The 23462-nt window shown below is 40.3% G+C and overlaps 2 protein-coding genes and 1 pseudogene across 6 annotated transcripts; all 3 read right to left on the reverse strand.

Annotated features, from left to right (window-relative positions):
* Positions 1-2213: 2213 nt before the first annotated feature.
* Positions 2214-4161, reverse strand: LOC125200496 (putative late blight resistance protein homolog R1B-8). The gene is made up of 3 exons (XM_048098133.1): positions 2884-4161; positions 2731-2792; positions 2214-2286 (listed from the first exon to the last, which is right to left on the reverse strand). Exons 1-3 carry the CDS (start codon positions 4159-4161, stop codon positions 2214-2216), a joined length of 1413 nt encoding a protein of 470 aa, XP_047954090.1.
* A 6611-nt stretch (positions 4162-10772) lies between these two features.
* LOC125200497 lies at positions 10773-21643 on the reverse strand (annotated as a pseudogene).
* Positions 11758-14813, reverse strand: LOC125212892 (putative disease resistance protein At1g50180). Of its 5 annotated transcripts, none has more exons than XR_007174790.1 (2): positions 12091-14813; positions 11758-11962 (listed from the first exon to the last, which is right to left on the reverse strand). XR_007174790.1 is itself a non-coding variant. In XM_048113202.1 (2 exons), exons 1-2 carry the CDS (start codon positions 14779-14781, stop codon positions 11945-11947), a joined length of 1224 nt encoding a protein of 407 aa, XP_047969159.1. In that variant the 5' UTR covers positions 14782-14813; the 3' UTR covers positions 11758-11944. The 5 variants fall into 5 exon arrangements, 4 of the variants coding, with proteins under 4 accessions (XP_047969159.1, XP_047969145.1, XP_047969152.1 ...); XM_048113202.1 differs by having other exon boundaries at positions 13576-14813; XM_048113188.1 differs by having other exon boundaries at positions 13033-14813.
* Positions 21644-23462: the final 1819 nt, after the last annotated feature.

Genomic DNA, 23462 nt, shown 5'->3' on the forward strand with positions numbered 1-23462 from the left:
TTTTCCCCCAGATTACAAGTATTTATAGACTCCTAAACGGCACTATAATTTTGAATTGCAATAAAATAGGAACTACTAAAACAGAAGACTAATTTGAATCTGCATAAGAATAGGAACTGCTGAACTGCACGATTTACTCCTCTGTTGCACCTTCCTCCTTATTTTTCTCTCTTGGCCAAACAACTCCCCTGCCCCCTCGGCTATACACTTTCCAAGCATTGACCGTATCAGAGATATCAGAAGCATATTTAGATGGAGTCCCAAAACTAGAAGATCCCCTGGTCTGAGCAACATTGGCAGAGGACATTGGCTGATAAGATCCTTGCTGCTGATGGGATCCTTGCTGAGCCTATTTCCAGATCTTCCTCTACCACCAGATCTGCCACCCCTATAACCATTTCCTCTACCTCTGCCATCATTTCTATTGGGGAAATTTTGGTTTCCTCGATGATTCTACTGTATTCCCCCTTCTCTATTATAACCAGTTGTTTGAGCCAAATGCAAAGAGGGCACAGATCCCTCCATGTTCAACTTAGTGGGCTTAGAAACCCCTAACCTAGATTCAAAGCTAATAAGTAAAGAAGTTACCTCTTGCATAGTCCAGCCATCAGCTCTAGCTGTAACAGCCACGATCGCAGGATCATACTCTCACACCAAGTCCATTGAGAGCTGGAGAATCTGATCATCTTCTGAAACTTTGCAACCGAAGGTCACAATATTTTTTAATTTTTCCTAGATACTCTATCATAGGCAGAGTATCCTTCTTCACTGATTGCAGCTGCATTTTGTACTGCATCATTTTGGCTTTGGATTGACTTGCAAAGCTGGTTTCCAAGGCCTTCCAGATCTGCTTGCTGTTAGTGAGGCCAACCACAAGCCCCAAAATACTCTCTGTGAGTGAAGATTGCAGCCATGAGGCTAGTAAATGATCTTGCCTTTTCCATGGCAAATATTCTGGATTCATCTTCAGCTGGGAAGTTCCTTCAGTAGCTATCAGTCGAGGTGGCACAACCTGTTCCTCGAAGAGAAAGGGTTCGAGATCAAATGCCCGAATTGTGGACATGATCTGTTGTTTCCAGATCAAATAATTGCTCTCCGTAAGCTTGACAGCTATCAGATGCGTTAGGGACAGAACCGGTATTGATGATGAGAAGTGAGAGATTTCCTCAACATTGGAGCCATCGCTTTCAGCCATTGAATATAACTATATTGTAGAAATGAAAAAGAAGAAAAAGAAAGGTCAGAACCTAGGATCAACCTAGGCTCTGATACCATAATAGGTTATGAGCAGAAGCCACGAAGTAAAGGAAAAGAAGATGATAGCTCAAAGTGGATATTTTTGATTAATGATAAAATTCAGAATGAGTTACAGATAACTCTATGGCTATATATATAACCTATCAAAAGGAATCTAAAAGCAGAGTACTCCAACAAACTACAATTATCAATCAATAGCAATTCAACACGATGCAAGAATAGCAGGACCACATGCCACGTGCTGCATCTCTTTTCTCTTATCCAACTTCATTGGAGGTGGTCCTAGAAGCACATCTTTCCAGTTGGCTTGAATCTTCTCCTCCTTAGCTTGCTTCATATCACCAAGGTTAACAATCACAATTCATATCTTTGTTCATACGATAAGATTCACAAAAACACTGATCTTCTAAAGCTACGCATCGCTCTTAGATAGATGGACATTGGATATTCCGAAACCTGGTTTGCCTTCCTCATACGTTATGATTCGCATACTGCATAAGTAGTTCATACAAATGAGGTTAGAATAAGCACACTAAAAAAATTGCACATAAACAATGAAAAAAATTGTTCACATACTGCATCCCACATGGAATCGACCAATTACTCGTCCCGCATCTGAGTCCAAGCATTCGAAGGCTTAACAGATTCTATGTACTCTCCTGGAACGTCATGATCAGCTGCTTCATATGCTTCATCGGCAAGCTGCTCGAGGGAAGACAGTCCAGCAATGCTGCTAAAAACACTAAAAAACGTGAACTCATCCATACGAACACTACACGAGTGCATCTTGGAGAAAAACCTTGCCTCTTCCCCTATTTGCATACCCTGTTATGACCGTGTTCCAAGAAGACGAGTTCGGGTTTGGCAATTAGCATCCTTGAAAGTAGAGATATATAGTGATTCCATCTATAAGCTCGCTGCACAGGATTAGGCATTCGACTAAAAACAGTGAACGCCTAATCAAGCTCCCCGTTTCTAGCATTTGCAGCAAGAACAGAGTTCCATGATACAATATCCTTCACCGTAAACCTTCATCGCACCAGAAACGCAGCCACAAACACGGAGTTCCAACAACGACAAAATGCGATAACAAAAATAACGGTCCTACTTACTATTACAAGTTCCCGAATTAACTGTTACACAAATTAATACTACTAGCTAAACAAGATACAATTTCAAAATTTTCATCTAATAGTATAACAAAAAAGCATCAACTAATTCAATATACAATCAAAACAAAGTGAAAATCATGCATACTGCGGAGAATATTGAACTAGGGAAAAAAGCATGTGATGTTTTAACAGAAATTTAACTGAATAGTTTTGGTTACAAACATAGTTCAACATTACGTTTACATAATTCTCATCAAATTACTAACCTTGAATTCAGGAAACAACATGATAATACACTTGAGTAATGAATTGACGTGGTTTGTGCAAATTAAAAAAAAAAAAAAAAAGTGAGAAAGCTAACCTGTTAACAAGTTGAGAGTCCGGCTGCGACTTCTCATCACATATAAGAATGGTAGCTACGAACTACATAGTAAAATTCTGAGAATTTCTCGGCAGATGCGTAAACTAAGGGATTGCAATCTACTAAGGGATTGCAATCTACTAATTCAATTACAGGTGTTTCCTCTGAGTTACCACACAACCAATCGAGATGTTTCAATTTGTAGCAGTATCGCAGGCTTAGATGCTTAAGCCAAGGGAGGCTTCCATCTTGAGCTCTCAATTCCACCAAATCAGTGTCTTCAATTATAAGTGTCTCAAGCTTCAAAAAACATCTCAATTCTATATCCCACACTGGGCCTCGAAAAGCGTAATGTTCTAAGCTAAGGGCAATAAGATTTGGTAGCATCGAACCAATGTAGTTCATGTAATGCCAAGGACACCCTAAACCACCCAACGTCAATACTCTTAGACTTGATGGGAACATTGAAAGAGGAACCATAGCCTCCCACTTCATATCAGGTTGTTGTACAGCATATGAAAGACACATCAAATTCTGGAGTTCCTCTGAGATATTAGCCAATTCACTCAATGGGTTGCTATCATTGTCTTCATCATAAGGCTTCCTCACAATAGAAATGTATAGAGACCTTAAATTCGGAATTCTTTTAAGTATTTCTCTAGTGCAACTCTTTGTACCCACGCCTGCAAGAAAATAGACTTTGTCCAAAATAGCATTAGAATTAGAATTCGGAGTTGGCATGTCTCTTCCCTGGACATTAAGATATTGTAGGTTTTGCATGTCCCATATTTCCATTGGCATACATGAAAGAACTCCGCACTTTATAATGCGCACATATTGATGGATAATCAAGAACTGAAGGTGTAAAAGGTTGGATATAGAAGCAGGGAGCTCAATGTTGCAATTTAGGGAAAGATACTTTAGACAAACCAGTTTTATAATTTCAAGTGGGATCTGATAAAATCTGACCGTAAGAGCATCTAACACCCTAAGCAACTTCAAATTCATGGCAGGTATTGGCACGGGATAAGGGTGGACAGGACCATAACAGAGGAGAGAACGGACATTGGATGGACAATCACTTTTTATTGAATCATACACTTCTTTTATGGCAAATAAAGTGTTGAAATGGACACACAACCGTCGCTGGTCTTTTATATCTTCATCCCAACTTTGTAAAACATGTAAAAACTTGATTTTACTAGCTTCTTTCCTACACAAGTGCTGCCAGCAAGAATGCACACGACAATCTTTATTCGAAAACCATGATGACATATCATTATCGAATAGAATAAGATTATAGCTTTGAGCGAGCAAACATATGTAACCGGTCACAAACATTAACATTTCCATATACTGGTCTCCATCGGCTATCTGTTCTAAACCCATTATGTCTTCCACATTATGATCTACATCCTTAAACCCTTCCATAGCTTGTATACCAATTCGTGCAAAAAACCCCTCAGCACTTATACAAGGAACGAGTAAGGTAAGGTGGGAAACCTTTTTCACCGAACACCTTATCACCAAGTAATTTCTTACTTTCTTTTGTATTCAACAAGCGTAATACATGAGTTGGAGAATCTTGAATCCTTCGCCTGCTTGTAAGCAAAAATTGGACATTCTTTTCTTGCAAGGTACCCATTAAACGTGTATCCCTTTGCCATATATCATCCAACACAATGAGACATTTCTTTTCCTTTAATCTCTCTTCCAAGACTCTAACTAATTTCCCAAAGTCATCATTGTCCTCTCCTTAGGTAAGCATTTGGTGGCGAGTGGTGGGATCCATTTGAGCTAGAATGCATCTTAATGTTTCATTGGATTCACATTTTCTGCCCACTTTGACCCATGCTCGAAGGTCGAAATATCTCTGAATCAATGGATCGTCAAATACTCTCTTAACAAGAGTTGTCTTTCCAACCCCTGCCATCCCGCCATCCCAGTAACTAATAAACAATTCCCTTCATCTTCATCTTCATCTTCACCTCCTCCTTCTTGAAGAAGAAAATCCCTCAATCGTTCAAATTCATCAGACAATCCAACCAAATTTGAGTTGATTCCACCAAGATCAATTCTTGAGGAAAGAGGTTGGCCTTCTTCTTCAGGCATATAGAGTAGTTCAATATCGAACCTCGCCTCCATTACCGTGATCCTCTGGATGAAGCAATCAACACTCTGTCGCAGACTCAGTAGATCAACAGAGAAAGACAAGAGGTCTCTCTCACCTCCTGACGAGCTTTTGAGATGTGGAAGAATCTGATCGGCATAATGGGACTCGAGTAAATCTTCAAACTCCCATATGACCTCTTTGATTTGGTCATCCAAAGCATTCACCTTTGTCCTGATCTTGCTGTACCCGGTCTCCTCCAATCTGAGCAGGACTTTCTGCAAGTGACACATAGCATCATAGGCAGATTGTAAGATCTGTGGAGAGGGAGGAACAAACGAGATGCGAGACGATTCTAGAAGACTCTGAATGGTACTCTTAAGAGAAACGGCAGCACCATAAGCAGCCATCACTGGGTAGAGTGAGAGTGGTGGTGGCGAAAGCGGAGGAGAGGAGTTGGCAACGGCCTTTAGGTGGTGGTGGGATTTTGTATTGCTAATCACGTGTATTGATAAACGTTTAAACTTAGAAATTAGTGTAAAGCTTAGCAGGCTACATATTAAGAAAATTATTGATGGTATAAATGTCACGAGCTCTTTGTCTCCATGAATGGCTAGTAAACATTTTGAGGATATTGTTGAATAATGCAGGCCATAAGTTATGGTTTTTTCAGGAAAAAAGTTTTGTTTTTTAGTCAATAAACATATCTTACTATAAGATGCTATGATCCACGTGTAGGGGAGCATGTATATGACAAATTTTCATTCATAGACTAACTAGTAAGAAAGGAGCTGCCAACAACCTAGAACACACATACATGTAAACAGTGCAATAACACATGCATTTTTAGTTAAGAAAAAGAATTCGACTGATGTGTTTTGTGCATGCGAACATTTACATCAGACTCAACTGCAATAGTACTCAAACACCTAGCAATTTTGACAAGACTTTTGGAAAATAATATCCAAATAATCAACAACATGATATGCAAGCATATCCCCGTATTCATGATTTTCGACTAAAGGATTCTCTTTAATTAATACTCCCTCTGTCCCATTAAAAATGCAACGTTTTCCTTTTTTGGTTGTCCCATTAAAAATGAAACGTTTCCTTAAATGGAAACAACTTTATCTCTACTTTTTCATCTCTCTTACTTTACTCTCTCTTCATTAACTCACAAAACAACACTATATAAAATCCCGTGCCGATTATCAAATGTTGCATTTTAAATGGGACGGAGGGAGTAAGTATTATATTCCAAGAATATGAAATTTTCAAACTAAAGAAACACATCCATTGATTCAACATATTATAGAAAACAAACTGAAAATCATGCACAATTCAATATTTAGGCTACATAATCATCAACAAATTTCAACAAGTTAATATCCTAAGATTAAAAACAACTCAGTAACTCAACTGTAATGATAGTATAAAATATGAAATTTCAAATCCAATAACAAAGGGAGACAGGTATTGAAGAGAGATATGTATAACATATACCCTATTCAACACTTTTCTTCAAGCTCAATCCATACGAACACCACACGAGAGCATCTTGGAGACAAACCTCGCATTGTCTCCGCCTCTTCCCCTGTTTGCATACCCTGTTCCAAGAAGGGTTTTGGCATCCTTGTAGCAGAGTTATAGCGTTTTCCACCACTCCAGACGCCATCAATATAGTATCAAAACAAAGTGAAAATCATGCATAATGTTTTAACAGAAATTTAACTGGCAATTGGTGACAAACATAGTTCAACAATCTGGTTCCATAGTTCTCAACAAAATCCAACAAATTACTATACTTGAATTCAGGAAACAACATGATAACACACTGGAACAGATGGGATAATGCGACATCTGACCCATTTTGTTCTCTCATTTGCCTGAAAAACAATAAATGAATATTAGATATGGCACCATAATTACAAAAAAAACAAATCGAGTTTAAGTTACAAGCAAAGACATTTTAGATAATAAAAAGTAATGAATTGACGTGGTTTGTGCAAATAAAGGTTAGAAGGCTAACCTGTTAACCGAGCTGCGACTTTCACACATAAGAACAATGCCAACTAAACGCAAAGAGAGATTCTGGTAATTTTGCGGCAGATGCGGAAACTAAGGGATTGCAGTCTACTAATTCAATTGTAGGTGTGACCATTGAGGAATCACACATCCAATCGAGATGTTTTAATTTGTAGCAATATCGCATGCTCAGGAGCTTAAGCCTTGGGAGGCTTCCATGTTGAGCTCTCCATTCCACCAAATCGGTATCTTCAATTACAAGGTTCACAAGCTTCAAAAAACAACTCGATTCTATATCTGATAGGGACTCCAACGTACATGCTCCAACAACTACGGCAGAGACGGCAATCAATTGGCCCGAAGATAATGCCGAGACAACTGCACCTACGAGTCGACCTGAAGCGGGAGCAGCCAAGGACGTGGGCCCAAGGGAAGAAGGGCCGAAGAGGAAGACATCGAGGCCCGCTCGTGACCGCAATTATAATTGCGTTTGATTTAGTTGATCACTCTTTTATTTTGTTATGATTATGTTTCCTTATTTTTGAGATATTCACGTTTTGATTAGGATTAGATATTATCAAATCTTTTCGGGTTTTCTTCTTGATTCTTTCCCGAACCGTAAGTCGAATCAAGTAGGGTCCGGACTCTATAAATAATGGAGTCCAATAGAGAGTCAAAACCATTGAGAACTAAACTAAACGTTTTTCTCATTCCCGTTCTTGGCGTGAACGCCGCCCACTAGCACCTCAACTAGGGTTTATCTTGTTCTTCTTTTGACTACAAATCGTTGGTGCTCTAGTCCGATAGATCAAGGGTCTATCAATATCCCACTTTGGCCCTCGAAAGGCATATTGTTGTAAATAGAGGTTTACAAGATTTGGTAGCATCGAACCAATATCGTTCATGTACTGCCAAGGATACCCTAAACCACACAGCGTCAATGATCTAAGACTTGATGGGAACATTGAAAGAGGAACCATAGTCTCCCACTTCATATCAGGTTGTTGTACAAATAATGAAAGAGTCAACAAATTTTGGAGTTCCTCTGAGATATTAGCCAAGCCAATTAGTGAGTTGCTATCATCGTCTTCATCATAAGGCTTCCTCATCCTCAAAATGGATAGAGAGCTTAAATTCGGAATTCTTTTAAGAATTTCTCTAGTGCAACTCTTTGTACCCACGCCTGAAATACGAGATACTTTGTCCAAAATAGCATTAGAGTTAGAATTGGGGGTCGGCAGGTCCCTTCCCTTGACGTCAATTTCTTGTAGGTTTTGCAAATCCCATATTTCCATTGGCATATATGGTAGGGCTCCACGCTTTATAATGTGCACATATGGATGGATAATCAAGAATTGAAGCTGTAAAAGGTTGGATATGGAAACAGGGAGATCTTTGTTGCAAGTTAGAGAAAGATACTTTAGACATACTAGTTTTAGAATTTCAGGTGGGATATGGTAAAATCGGACCTTAAGAGCATTTAGTACCCTGAGCAGCTTGAAATCCGTGGCATATGTTGGTACTGGATAAGGGTGTAAAGGACCATAATAGAGGAGAGAACGGACAGTGGATGGACAATCACTTTTTATTGACTCATACACTTGTTCGATGGCAAATAAAGTGTTGGAATGAACACACAACCGGCGTTGGTCTTTCATATCTTCATCACGACTTTGTAAGACATGCAAAAACTTGATTTTACTAGCTTCCTTCCTACACAAATGCTGCCAACAAGAATGCACACGAAAATCTCTATTTGTAAACCAAGATAGAGACTCATGATTCCATATAAGAAGATTGAAAGTTTTGGCAAGCACCACCCGGCATTGAGACAAAATTTTCCAACTCAAATTGTTCCAAAAATGGATTTGCAGATGGTGGAAGAAACCCCTCAGCACTTATACAAGATATGAGACCGGAGTTTAGTAAAAGATTATGATATGGGGGAAAAGCTCCCAAATAGAGGAAAAACATTTTCAAATACTGAGGTAAGTATTCATAGCTTGGGAAAAGTACCTCTGCAATTTGATCATATGCATCCACGAAGACTGAATTATGTTGTTTTTAAACTACCTCAATCCAATATTTTTGGATACTCACGTTAAGCTCCGCTCGGGTACTCTCGTTGGCTTTTCTTAGGATATCTGCAACTGTAACTATAAGTGGAAGACCTTCACATTTTTGTGAAATCTTTTCTCCCAATTTCGCAAGGTAAGGTGGGAAACCTTTTTCACCAAACACATTCTCACCAAGTAATTTATTACTTTCTTTTTCATTCAACAAGCGTACTTCATGAATAATTGGAGAATCTTGAATTCTTAGCCTACTTGTAAGCAAGATTCGGACATTCTCTTGTGGCAAGCTATCCATTAGTTGTGTGTCCCATTCCCATACATCATCCAACACTATGAGACATTTCTTATCCTTGACTCTCTTTTTCAAGAGTCCAAGTAATTTCTCATTGCCATCATCATCTCTTTGGGTAAGCATTTGGTGGCGAGTGTTGGGATCCACCTGAGCTGAAATGCATCGTAACATGTCATTGAATTCACATTTCCTGCCCACTTTGACCCATGCTTGAAGCTCGAAATGTCTCTTAACCGATGGATCATCAAATACTTTTTTTGCAAGAGTTGTCTTTCCAACCCCCGCCATCCCAGTAACTAATAACCGCTTCCCTTCATCTTTGATCAGACAATCCCTGGCTCGTTCGAATTCAAGAGATAATCCAACCATATATGAGTTGATTCCACCAAAATCAATTCTTGAGGACAGAGGTTCACCTTCTTCTTCAGGCATACACGCCAGTTCAATATCGTACACCGCCTCCATCAACGTCACCCTCTCGATGAAGCAATCAACACTCTGCCGCAGACTCTGCAGATCTACAGAGAATGGCAAGCGATCTTTCTCGCTTTCAAGCTGTGGAAGAATCTGTTCTGTGTAAAGGGATTCTAGTGCATCTTCGAATTCCCATATGACCTCTTTGATTTGTTCATCCAAAGCATTCACATCTGTTCTGATCTTGCTGTAGCTGGTGAAGTCCACTTTTGGCAGAACACTCTGCAAGTCACTCATGGCATTATAGGCGGATCCTATGATCTGTGGAGAAGGAGGAACCAGCGAGATGCGAGACGATTGGTGAATATCCTTGATCGTTTTCTTGAGAGAAATCGCTGCACCATAAGCCGCCATCACCCAACAGGTGGAGAGTTTGTGACTTTGTGGTGATGAAGAGGAAGAAGTTGGTGACGGCGGTAGGTGGTGGTGGTACAGTGAATTTGCAGTCAACGTGTATCGACAAACGATCCCTCAATGCACGACATATTTTAAGGTTATGACAATTCAAACATTTTGTCATTATAACTTTTTAGTGTGCATTTGTTTTATAGTATACATTTTTTAAAGGAAAATTTGTCATAAACTCCATCCGTCCCACCTAATATATTTTTGGTTAAGCACATATTTTTATACACAATTATTAAAATAAGAGAGATAGAAAAGAAAAAGTAATTAAAATACTGTTAGTGGAAAGTTTCACATCATTAAATAGAAAAGAGTTTCCAAAATTAAAAAGTGCATATTCTTTTAGGATTTACTACTATGGAAAGAGTGCATACTTTTGTGGGACAATGGAAGTAAATCATAACTTTGGTCATATCACTTTCGGAACTACTCTCTCCGTCTGTCATTAAATGTCTCATTTTTCCTTTTTTATCCGTCCGCCAATAAATTTCTCATTTCACTTTTACTATATTTGATAAGTGGACCATATACATTCCACTAAATTATTTCACACACATGTTATTATAAAACTAATATACGAAAGTAGGTCCCACATCTACTAACTTTTCCTACCCAGTTTACTTCATAAAGTCAAATAATTTTTAAAACTTGTGCCGGTCAGATATGAGACGTTAAAAGTTATAACAAATTTTAAAATGATGCATCGGCAAATACAATACCAAAGGGAAACAAACAGTGAAATGATATGATGAACCCGAGCTCCCCAATAATCCCCTCAGCAACCCCTACGTCCTCTGCTTGCGCCATCACCTTTATAATTCAACAACAATCCTCCGGCATAGGATCAATCCTAGTCTCAATCCTCATCGCGTCAAAGTATGCTCTCATGACTTCTGAATGAGCATACTTTGACGCGGATAAGGAAGGTGATCTCGTCCAACTCCAAATCTTTTGCCCCTTTCAACTCCTCAAAAACCTTCGTCATATCACAGTGTATCCTTGATAACAATGTGTTCCATGTGACTAGAATCTTCTCTGGGTGGGACTCCAACGACCTCTGCGCCTCCTCCACCATTCCACCACAACATGCTCCTTAAAACAACACTTTCATGCGCAGCAATGTGTCAAACCACCCAATGTGAGAGAAGAACACTCTGAAAAACGTGAACTCATCCATGCGAACACCACACTGAGTGCATCTTGGAGAAAAACATCGCGGTGTCTCTGCCTCTTCCCCTGTTTGCATACCATGTTATGATCGCGTTCCAAGAAGATGAGTTTGGGTTTGGCATCCTTGAAACCAGAGATATAGCGTCTTCCACCACTCCAAACGCCATCCATAAGCTCCTTGTACGAGATAGTGTCGGTATTAGGCACTCGACTAAAAACAGTGAACCCCTTATCTAGCGCCAGCTTCGATCCTTTGCAAGAATAGCTGTTGGGCATGTACAGCTCCAACACCGACAAAATGCGACAACTAAAAATACGGCCCGACTCTAATTACACAAATAAATATCTAATCAAGAACAAGTAAATTCTAAGCTATTACAATTTCAAAATTTTCATCAAATATAACAAAAAAAACATCAACTAATTCAACATACAATCAAAACAAAGTGAAAATCATGCATAAAGCAGAGAGAGTATTGAATGTGGGAAAAAAGCAAGTAATGTTTTAACAGAAATTTAAGCTGACAATAGTTTTGGTTACAAACATAATTCAACATTCAGGTTTCACAATTCTAAACAGAATCCAACAAATTACTATCCTTGAATTCAGGAAACAACATCACAATTCACTTGAAATGATGGGATAATGCGACATCTGACCCATTATTTTTTCTCATGTGCCTGAAAAACAATAAATCAATATAATGAAAATATGTCTAGTTTAAACTAGAAGCACAAGCAATTAATTCAGTTAAAAGAGAAATAAATTGACGTGGTTTTTGAAAATTAATAAAAGTAAGAAGGCTAACCTGTTAACCAAGTTGAGAGTACTCATCACAAATAAGAACGGTGGCTACGAACTATTACATTGTAAGATTCTGAAAATTTCTCGACAAATGCATAAACTAAGGGATTGCAATCTACTAATTCAATTACAGGTGTTACCCCTGTGTTACAGCACAACCTATCGAGATGTTTTAATTTGTAGCAATATCGTAGACTTACGAGCTTAAGCCAAGGGAGGCTTCCTTGTTGAGCTTTTAATTCCACCAAATCAGTGTCTTCAATTACAAGTTTCATAAGTTTCAAAAAACAACTTGATTCTAGATCCCACTTTGGGCCTCGAAAGGCATACTCTTTTAGTACGAGGTACCTAAGATTTGGTAGCATCAAACCAATCTCGTTCATGTACTGCCAAGGATACCCTAAACCAGTCAATTCAATGTTGTTAGACTTGATGGGAACATTGAAAGAGGAACCATAGTCTCCCACTTCATATCAGGGTTCAATACATCAATTGAAAGAATATTCAAATTCTGGAGTTCCTTTGAGATATGATCCAAGCCACTCAATGAATTGCTATCATCGTCTTCATCATAAGGCTTCTGTATCATAATCATGGATAAACTCCTTAAATTTGGGATTCTTTTAAGAATTTCCATAGTGCAACTCTTTGTAGTCACGCCTATAAGAAAAGAGACTCGGTCCAAAATAGCATTGGAGTTAGAATTGGGGGTTGGCAGGTCTCTTCCCATGACATTAAGATGTTGTAGGTTTTGCATGTTCCATATTTCCAATGGCATATATGGCAGAGCTCCACGCTTTATAATGGCCACATATCGAATGATAATCAAGAATTGAAGGTGCAAAAGGGTGGAAATTGAACCAGGGAGCTCTTTGTTGCAACTTATGGCTAAATACTTTAGACAAACTAGTTTTAGAATTTCAGGTGGGATATCATAAAATCGTACCTTACGAGCATTCAGTACCCTGAGCAATTTAAAATCCATGGCATGTATTGGCACTGGATAAGGGTGGCTAGGACCATGACAAAGGAGAGAACGAACTGTGGAGGAACAATCACTTTTTATTGAATCATAGACTTCTTTGATAGCAAATAAAGTGTTGGAATGGGCACACAACCGACGCTGTCCTTTCATATCTTCATAGCAACTTTGTAAGACATGCAAAAACTTGATTTTACTAGCTTCTTTCTTACACAAGCGACATTTTTTATTTGAAAACCAAGATACTGGATCAAAATCATATAGAAGAAGATGATAATTATAGGAAAGCTCTGTCAGGGTATGGGAAACAAAAAATTCCCTAGTCGTCAATCCATCCATAACCTCATCATCCAATTTTTTTTTCCCAATTTGTTCGCAAAACCCCTCAGCACTCACATAACACATGATATCATGTGGATCAATATTCGTATATGGGAGGAAAGCTCCCAAATAGAGAAAAAGCATTTTCCAAATTTGTGGTAAGTAGTCATAGCTTGGGAAAAATACCTTTGATATTTGATTATATGCATCCACAAACACTGAACTTTGTTGTTTTTCGGCTACCTCAGTCCAATATTCTTGGGTACATTTGTCAATCTCTTCCCCAGTACCCTTGTTGGCTTTTCTTAGGAGATCTGCAACTGTAACTATCATAAGTGGAAGACCTTCACATTTTTGTGCAATCTTTTCTCCTAATTCCTCAAGGTAAGGTGGGAAACCTTTATCACCGAATACCTTCTCACCAAGTAATCTCTTACTTTCTTCTTTATCCAACAATCTTACATCACAATAACTTGGAGAATCTTTAATTCTCAGCCTGCTTGTAACCAAAATTTGGACATTCTTTTCTTGCAAGGTACTCATGAGTCGTGTGTCCCATTGCCATACATCATCCAACACAATGAGACATTTCTTATCCTTCAATCTCTCTTCCAAGAGTCCAACTAATTTCTTGATATCATCATCGTCTCTTTGGGTTAGCATTTGGTCGCGATTGCTGGGATCCACTTGAGCTAGAATGCATCGTAATGTTTCGTTGGATTCACATTTTCTGCCTACTTTGACCCATGCTCGAAGCTCGAAATGTGTCTGAATCGAGGGATCATCAAATACTTTCTTAACAAGAGTAGTCTTTCCAACCCCTGCCATCCCAGTTAATAATAAACAATTAACTCTAGCATATTTACCTTCTCGTTCTGCTTTTGCAAGAATATAATCCCTCACTTCTTCAAATTGCTTAGACAATTTAACCATCTCTGAGTTAATTCCTCCAAAATCAATTCTCGAGGAAAGAGGTTCACCTTCTTCTTCCGGCATATTCACCAGCTCCATATCGTACTCTGCCTCCATCACAGCCATCCTCTCGATGAAGCGATCAACACTCTGCCACAGACTCTGCAGATCTACAGAGAAAGGCAAGCGATCTCTCTCGCTTTCAAGCTGTGGAAGAATCTGATCAGTGTAGTGCGATTCGAGTAAATCTTCGAATTCCCATATGGCGTCTTTGATTTGTTCATCAAAAGCGTTCACCTTCGTCCTGATCTTGCTGTAGCCTGTCTCGTCCAATTTGCTCAGAACGTTGTGCAAGCAACACATAGCATCATATGCAGATCGTAAGATATCAGGAGAGGGAGGAACCAGCGAGATGCGAGACGATTCTAGAAGACTCTGAATTGTGTTCTTGAGAGAAACGGCAGCTCCATAAGCAGCCATCACTGGGTAGAGTGAGAGTGGTGGTGAGAGGAGTAGTGGTGGGATTTTTAGATTATTTTCAGCTCTTTATTAAACCTGTCTCCGTGCTTTTGTCAATAAAGCTGTATGCTTTCGATAGTGGATCACTAACTCATTCTCATTCACATTTTATTATAAAACTAATATATAAAAGTAGGGTTCACATGCAACTAACTTTTTAAACCCACTTTCTATTATATAATTCTTAAAATCCGTTCCGAATCAAATGGGGACAAATTATGGGGGACGGAGGGAGTATTCTATTTATGGACGACACAGATTTTAATGTGATATTGACAACCAAATTATTGAAAGTCGTATTCTAAATTTGGTTTAAACGATCTATCTATATATGAAACAAAAACCACTTTACTTAATATAAAGTTTTTTTTGCAAAAATATTTGATATATAGATTACTCCCTCCGTCCTATAATAGATGTCACATTTTCCTTTTTAATTTGTCCCACAAAAGATGTCACATTAATATAAATATACTATTTTCTCTCTTCATCTAACATACAAACCAACATCTCCTAAAATCCCGTATCATTCTCCAACTGTGTTATCTATTATATGATGGAGGGAGTACTTGTTTCAAGAAATGCATTTTTTAAGTTTTAATAAGATCAAATTGATGGTGCAAATGTGACAGGTCCTTTATTAAAGCTGTCTCCTTTTGTTAATAAAGTTGTATGCTTTTGTTGGGATGCAAGCTTGGCTTGTTACATCAAGAAAAGCAAAATATTACATTATTGAATACATGATCATAAGATGCTGTTATCCCAAGATATTTCCGAATTCTTGTCAACAAAATCTAATTCTATCCAGTAGTCCTTTTACATTATCCAATTCAACTTAAATAATTCATCTCGAAATCAATCTACAACCTCCATTCGAAGCACATATGTAATGATCCACTATAAATCTATTAAAACACATTTATTTTCCTATAACAAAGTGATAAACTCGTAGTTTAGCAAGTGTTTTGGATGGTTTAAAGTGCTTAATTGAGTATATTGTAGCACATTACTTGAGTTTTCATCCATGATCCCTTAGTTAGAGTGCTCTGATAAGTTTGTCGAGTTTTTGTAGTCAAAACAGGTGGAAACGGACGAAATGGCAGCCAAAAGATCAAGCCGAGCGTTTTCACAGAACTAGCCGGGTGTTTTGCCACCCAGGCCGGGCGAATTCTCTGTCACCGGGCGTTTTTCCCTCTGAAATCGCCCGAGTCGGGCGTTTTGTCACTCAGACCGGGCGAATTCTCTGTCCCCGGGCGTTTTTCCCTCTGAAAACGCTCGGGCCGGGCGTTTTGTGCTACTTCGCGATTCAAGAAGAACGCCCGGTCGGGCGTTTTGTTACTTAGGAATCGCCCGGCCGGGCGATTTGCTCGACTACAGCTTTATTTCTATTTTTCGCCACGGGTATAAATAGGACCTAGGGTTCGACTCCAGCACACTTTCCACACGCCCCAGAAGTAGTTTCCACATTTGGAGAGTAGATTGAAGCGACAAAGAGTCCGATTCATCAACAAGTTTGAAGATGAAGACGATTTGCCCATTCAATCCACCCTTGGGAGTATCTTTATTAGTTTTACTATGTTCAATTCACTTTCTATGGATTTTTCTTGTGAATTTGCTTTGAATATGAGTAGCTAAATCATTTGTAGAGTTTTGGTGAAGACTACAATGAATGCTTTTGATTAATTCAAGGACTTTTGATTACCTTTGCTCTTGTGATTTCTTTGTTTCATTCTTGTGCTTTTTCAATTCAATTGCTTAGCTACCAATTGGGTTTGTTGACCTAGTTTTGAGTAATCGAGAGATACCTAATTAGGATTGATAAAAGAATGAACAACACCTAGATAATTTGCATTCGAGAGAAGGAATTCTAGAGTGAGGACTTGAGCCTTTTGTTTTAAGGAGTTAATTGTGACATATTAGAAGGAGACTTCAATATTAATGGTTAATCAACTGGTTAAGTGCACTCGAGAGAGGGCTTAGTCTAGACTAGCGGCTTTCCTAGTAATCCTAGAGACTTCAAATGGGTAATCGAAGTTGTTGGGTTGTTCACATCGTGTTCATTGTAGTTGGATCCAAAGCTCAACCTCGTTCTCTTATTTGAAACTCGTCGTTGGTTGCGTGCTTTATCTTGTTTATGTTTAATCATTTTTTTTCAAAATCAAAAACCAACTTTTCCGGATTTTCTAGATAGTTGTCAAAATCGGTTCGTGGTACTTGAGTTACATAATTTGTCTCCGTGGATACGACACTCGTACTTGTTTATTACTACACTAGCCCCGTACACTTGCGGGTAATTCTCGTGTTTGAAAATAAATCGAGTCAAGTTTTTGGTAAATATAGAGATTGCTACTCTAGATTTTATTGCTTTAATTTTTATTTTTATTTTTGAGCTCTCAGATCTGTGTTGTCATTTTCAGGTTGCATGCAAACACGCTCTAAGGGTTTACCTTTAGAGCCTATTGATCTTGAGATCGAAGCATCCAACAGAAGGAGAAACGCTTTGAAGAGACTGAACCAGCAGATCTGAGTTTCTTCTCCGGTCCAGAGACGGTCACCTTCACCAGTTCTAGAAACACCGTCACCTGCTCCTTCACCAGTTCACTCTCCTATTCCGTTTGAGCCGCACCCTACTTTTCTGATGGACGGAGGAAACGGGGGGAACAATGGGAATAACAATCCACCACCCCCCTAACTAATGCTCAACTTTAAGAGCAACTCGCAGCATTGCAGAGGCGGTTAGATCAAGGGCAGAATGGGATACAAGTGCAGAACATGTTTGCCTATGATGGGGTGTCCAATCCAGCAATCGTTAGCAACAACATGGATGCTAACAACTTTCAGCTCAGAGGGCTCTTTCAGATGGTGGAGAACAATGTTTTTAGAGGCCGATCCATGGAGGAACCTAACAAACACATCACCAAGTTCATCCAGATCTGCAACACGACAAAAATCAATGGAGTCCCAATAGATCAGATTAAGGGCGTTTCCTTTCTCTCTCGAGGATGATGCCCGGGATTGGCTAGACAATCTGGAGCCCAACTCCATCCGCACGTGGGATGCATTGGTGGCCAAATTCTTGGCAAAATTCTACCCTCCAAGTGAAGCCTTGAATAGGCAATCAGCGATCCTAGCATTTGAGATGACTTCTCAAGAGAGTATTAGAGGAGCTTGGGAAAGGTTCAAGAGCCTTTTGAAGCAGTGTCCTAATCATGGCTTGAATCCAACCCATCAAGTCCTCGCATTCTACAAGGGGTGCCTGCCTGATGCAAAGAGCAAGCTAAACTGGAGCGCAGGAGGATCATTGATAAAGATTGGTGAGGAGGCAGCAATGGAGGTGATCGAGAGAGTTGCCTCGAATGATGGAACTTGGACTAATGAGAGGAGCAAGGTGCACAGAATAGCTTCTGCCTCAGAAGTCAGTCCCGACAACAGCTTGGCGAATCAATTGGAGCTCATCCACAGGAAGATGGATCTTATGGGAGTGGGATCATCGGTGCAAGATAACCTAGAAAGTGTAGAAGACGTCAACTACGTACACCAAGGGGGCAACGGATACTATAGCAACTCCCGCCCCAACCAAGGGTGTGGAGGTTTCAACCACTTTGGGAATAAGCCACATCCTAATCTCTCCAATGGAAACCCCAACAATGCCTTGCATCCACCTTCGGGGTTTACAGTGTCTCAAGGAATGATCAACGAGCCGCAGAAGAGGAGTTCAGAGGACATACTGAATGCTTTCATGACACAGTCGCAGAAGAGGGACAAGATTTTCCGGGTGATTTACTATGCGAGCCGGACCTTAGATCCAGCTCAAGCCAACTACACCACCACCGAAAAGGAGATGCTAGCGGTGGTCTATTCTTTCGACAAGTTTCGCCCCTATCTCATCGGGGCCAAAACCATCATTTTCACCGATCATGCCGCAATTCGGCACCTCTTTGCAAAGCAGGACGCGAAGCCAAGGCTTATTAGGTGGATCTTGCTCCTACAGGAGTTTGACTTGGAGATCCGAGACCGAAGACGATGTGAAAATGTGGTGGCAGACCACTTGTCAAGGATGGAGCATATGAATAAAGAGGAGAAGTTGAAGTTAGCCATCAACGAAGAGTTTCCGGACGATCACCTATTCTTTGTGGCTAAAGGGAAAGTGGCATGGTATGCCAACATTGTGAACTACCTCAATGCTAAGGTGGTTCCCGAAGGACTTGAAGATTACCAAAAGAAGAAATTTTTCCATGACGCAAAGTTCTACTTTTGGGATGACCCGTGCTTGTTTAGGAGGTGTGCCGATATGGTGATTAGAAGATGTGTCCCACAAGAGGAGTGGGAGTCCGTCATTATGCATTGCCACGCCGCACCTAGCGGTGGGCATTTTGGAGCCAACCGGACTGCCATGAAGGTGCTACAAAGTGGCCTATTTTGGCCAAGCATCACCAAAGATTGTCAAGAGTTTGTGAAGAAGTGTGATGAATGCCAAAGAATGGGGGGCATTTCTAAGAAGAAGGAGATGCCGATGACGACGATCGTGGAAGTTGAGCTCTTTGATGTGTGGGGCATCGACTTCATGGGGCCCTTCCCTCTATCTAATGGGTTCCAATACATCCTCTTAGCCGTGGACTATGTATCAAGGTTGGTGGAGGCCATTCCTACCTCCACCAATGATTCGAAAGTGGTGATGAAGTTTTTTCAAAAGAACATTTTTACGCGATTTGGCGCACCACGAGCTATTATTAGTGATGGAGGTTCTCACTTTCGCAATAGGTGGCTAGAGGCGGTGTTAATAAGATATGGAGTAAAGCATCGGGTGACAACTCCGTATCACCCTCAAGCTAATGGCCAAACTGAGTTGGCCAACAGAGAGATCAAACAAGTTCTTGAAAAGAGTGTCAAGGCAAACCGGAAGGATTGGGCACTCAAGCTTGATGATGCTTTATGGGCGTATAGGACGGCCCATAAGACTCCCATCGGAATGTCACCTTACCAATTGGTGTTTGGGAAGTCGTGCCACCTCCCGGTTGAAATGGAACACTCATCGTATTGGGCGGTGAGGCAATTGAACATGGACTTCACTAAAGCCGGCAAGGAGAGGATGCTTCACCTCAATCTACTTGATGAGTTTAGGAATGAAGCATATGCTAATTCATCCATCTACAAGGCAAGGATGAAAGCTCACCACGACAAGATGATTGAGAGGCGTGAGTTCTACCCGGGAGACGCCGTTCTACTCTTCAACCACAAGTTGAGGCTCTTCCCGGGCAAGCTGAAATCTAAGTGGTCCGGCCCCTTCACTATTAAGGAAGTCATGAGCAATGGAACGATGGAGCTCTTTGGATCCGATGGACCCACCTTCAAGGCCAATGGTCAAAACTTGAAGAAGTTCTATACTAGGGAGCAACAAGACGAAGTCTTTGTTGTTGGCTTGATTGAGTAGGTGGAGATTGAAGAGCGTCGAGCATACAACGGTAAAAAATTGCGCTATAGGGGAGGCAACCCCTAGTAGGTACATTTATTGTTTTTGTGTGTGTTTTAGCTTATCTTCTTGGTGTGTTTGAGTGTTTACATGGGTAGTGCTTACTTTCTTTCCCTACTTTTGTTTGAGCTGGGTTTTTGGTATTTTTACCGTGTTCTGTTGCAGGGTAAAAAAAATAATAAAAAAAAAGAAAATCGCAGAAAAAAACGCCCGGGTGGAAGAATCAAAACGCCCGGCCGGGCGTTTCGAGCACTAAAAATGCCCGGCCCCAGTGAGAACGCCCGGGTTGTGTTCAAAACGCCCGGGCAATTCGCCCGGTCGGGCATTTCTCGCGCGTATAAGTGGCGGCGCAGGTAAGGATATTCAAACCCTAATTTCACGCTTTCTCTCTCGATTTTCCGCCAAAAACCCCCTCTCCTCTCCAATTTCTCCCACAATCATCAATCTAGCTCTAGCCCCACCATGCCAGCACGCGGATAGAACATTGAGGAATGTGATTTCATCCGGCTTCAAATCTTTAGCCACTTTCATCTTCTTGAAGATCTCAAACACCTTCCTCGTATCACCATTGTGCGCGTAGCCTGATAACAACGTGTTCCAAGTGACTAAATTCTTCTCGGGGAGGGACTCAAACAACCTCTCCGCCTCCTCCACCGCCCCACACTTGAAGTACATGTCGATAAGCGCACTCCCCACCACAACATGCTCCTTAAAACCAAATTTCAACACGCAGAACCACCTAACGTGAGAAAGGACAATCCAGCAATACTGCTAAGTACACTCGAAAATGTGAACTCATCCATACGAACACCACATGAGTGCATCTTGGAGAAAAACATCGCAGCGTCTCTGCCTCTTCCCCTGTTTGCATACCTTGTTATGATCGCATTCCAAGAAGACGAGTTCGGGTTTGGCATTCTTGAAAGCACAGACATAGCATCTTCCACCACTCCATACTTCGCGACGCCATCTATTAGCTCATTGTACTAGATGGTGTCGGGATTAGGCATTCGATTGAAAACAGCGAATGCCTCATCAAGCGCCCCATTTCTAGCATTGCAACAAGAAGAGAGTTCCATAAAATAGTATCTTTCTCAGCCATTTCTCCAAAAACCTTCATCGCACGGGAAGTGTAGCCGCATTAGCCACAAACACGCTGCATTCAGCGCCATATTTTTCAATCTTGGAATGCAAAGATTTCCCATCCTTCACTCTGTTCAGTTGGCCACAAGCACACAGAGCTGCGGTGAGCGAATACGAATCGGCAACAAGATTTGATTTTTCCAGCTGAGAAAACAATTTCAAGGTTCCAGCAGAGATAAATGAATATATGATGTGATCATACACAAGCATTTTAATTAAGAAAGAATTCAAATGATGTGGTTTGTGCATGCATATAAATGAAGTAGGAAGGCTAACCCGTTAACCAATTTCAGAGCATAGCTACAACTTCTCATCTCAAAAAGAAGAGTGACAACGAACTCTAAAGTGAGATTTCGGTGTTAATTGCTCAGCAGAAGCAACACCTAAGGGATTGCACTCAATCAGTTCAATTGTAGGCTTTTTGGCCTTTTTGGGATCACGCGTCCAATTGAGTTGTTTTAATTTATAGAAATGGCGTATACTTAGGAGGTTAAGCCTTGGGAGGTTTCCATGTTGAGCGGTCCATCTCACGATATCGGTGTCTTCAATCACAATTGTCTCAACTTTCCCAAAACTCCCCAATTCTATATTCCACTCCAGGCCTTGAAAAGCATATTGTTTTAAATCGAGTTTCTTAAGATTTGGTAGTAGAAAACCAATGTCATTCATGTGCTTCCATGGACTCCCTAAGCCCATCAACTGCAATGTTGTTAGAGTTGAAGGGAACATTGAAAGAGGAAGCACAAACTCATATACTTCATACCAGGGTTCACTACAAAATATGCAATTGAGTCCAAACTTTGGAGTTTTGAGATATTATCCAAGCCACTCAATGGATTGCAATCATCATCCTCATCATAAGGCTTCAACTGCATTTGAATACCTAAATCCTTTAAATTAGTGATTCTTTTGAAAATTTCTATGGTGCAACTTTTTGCACTCACACCAACAAGACGTGAGAGTTTGTCCAAAGTAACATTTGAAGTAGGGGTTGGTAGGTCTCTTTCTATTTCTAGCATGTCCCATATTTCCATTGGCATATATGACAGAGCTCCACGCTTTATAAGGTACGTATATGGATAGATACAAGAATTGAAGGTGATAAAGGTTGGATATTGAAGTAGGGAGTTCTTGGTCACAACTTAGAGCAAGGTACTTTAGACAAACTAATTTGAAAATTTCAAGTGGAATGTGGTAAAATCGGACTGTAAGATCTTCTAGTACCCTGAGCAACTTGAAATCCATGGCATGTATCGGCACTGGATATTGGGGGTTGGGACCATAACAAAGGAGAGAACGAGCAGTGGGTGCGCAATCACTTTTTATTGAATCACACACTTGTTTAAAGGCAAATAAAGTGTTGTAATGGGCACCCAACTGCCTTTGGTCTTTGACAACTGTCATCAAAACTTTGTAGAATATGCAAAAACTTGATCTTAGAGGCTTCTTCTACAAAAATGGTTCCACCAATAGGCTAGTTTTTTTTTTGTTTCTGGAAATGGGTATTACGCATTCTAAGAATGCGTATTTGAGATACGCTTTCTTAGAATGCGTATTTCAAATACGCATTCTTAGAATGCGCAACTACTTGATTTCGGCAGTCAAAACAGAAAGTCAAACACCACACTTAAAAACGCATTCTAAGAATGCGTATTTGAAATACGCATTCTTAGAATGCGTATTTGAAATACGCATTCTTAGAATGCGTATTTCACCTGAATATAATTCCGTTCCAGAACATAATCGGGCAGAAGCGAACTCCTCCCTCCATAGATCTGCCGCCGCCCCTCCCGCCGATCTGCCGCCGCCCCCGACGTTCTGCCGCCGCCCCCGACGTTCTGCCGCCGCCGCCGACCTTCCGCCTCCTCCACGGTATTTATATCTCTCTCTCTATCCATGTTTCCCCTTTGCCCTAGGGTTTGTATATAATTGGGTTTTTTTGCAAGAATTGAAACAAGAAATGCAAATGCAAATAGAACAATTGTGGAATTGGGTTATTGTGCATTCTTTGTATATATGAATTGATTCT

Source organism: Salvia hispanica, chromosome 1 (assembly GCF_023119035.1).
Source record: "Salvia hispanica cultivar TCC Black 2014 chromosome 1, UniMelb_Shisp_WGS_1.0, whole genome shotgun sequence".
In the NCBI taxonomy this organism is placed as follows: Eukaryota; Viridiplantae; Streptophyta; class Magnoliopsida; order Lamiales; family Lamiaceae; genus Salvia; species Salvia hispanica.

What these genes read in the sequence shown, in the direction of transcription:
- LOC125212892 (XM_048113188.1), bottom strand. Translation starts at nt 14,781, where the DNA reads ATGGCTGCTTATGGAGCTGCCGTTTCTCTCAAGAACACAATTCAGAGT.
- LOC125200496 (XM_048098133.1), bottom strand. Translation starts at nt 4,161, where the DNA reads ATGGAAGGGTTTAAGGATGTAGATCATAATGTGGAAGACATAATGGGT. An exon ending in GTAACTCAGAGGAAACACCT is followed by an intron (nt 2,793 to 2,883) that starts GTAATTGAATTA and finishes TTTACTATGTAG; the next exon opens with TTCGTAGCTACCATTCTTAT. An exon ending in GACTCTCAACTTGTTAACAG is followed by an intron (nt 2,287 to 2,730) that starts GTTAGCTTTCTC and finishes GGTGCGATGAAG; the next exon opens with GTTTACGGTGAAGGATATTG.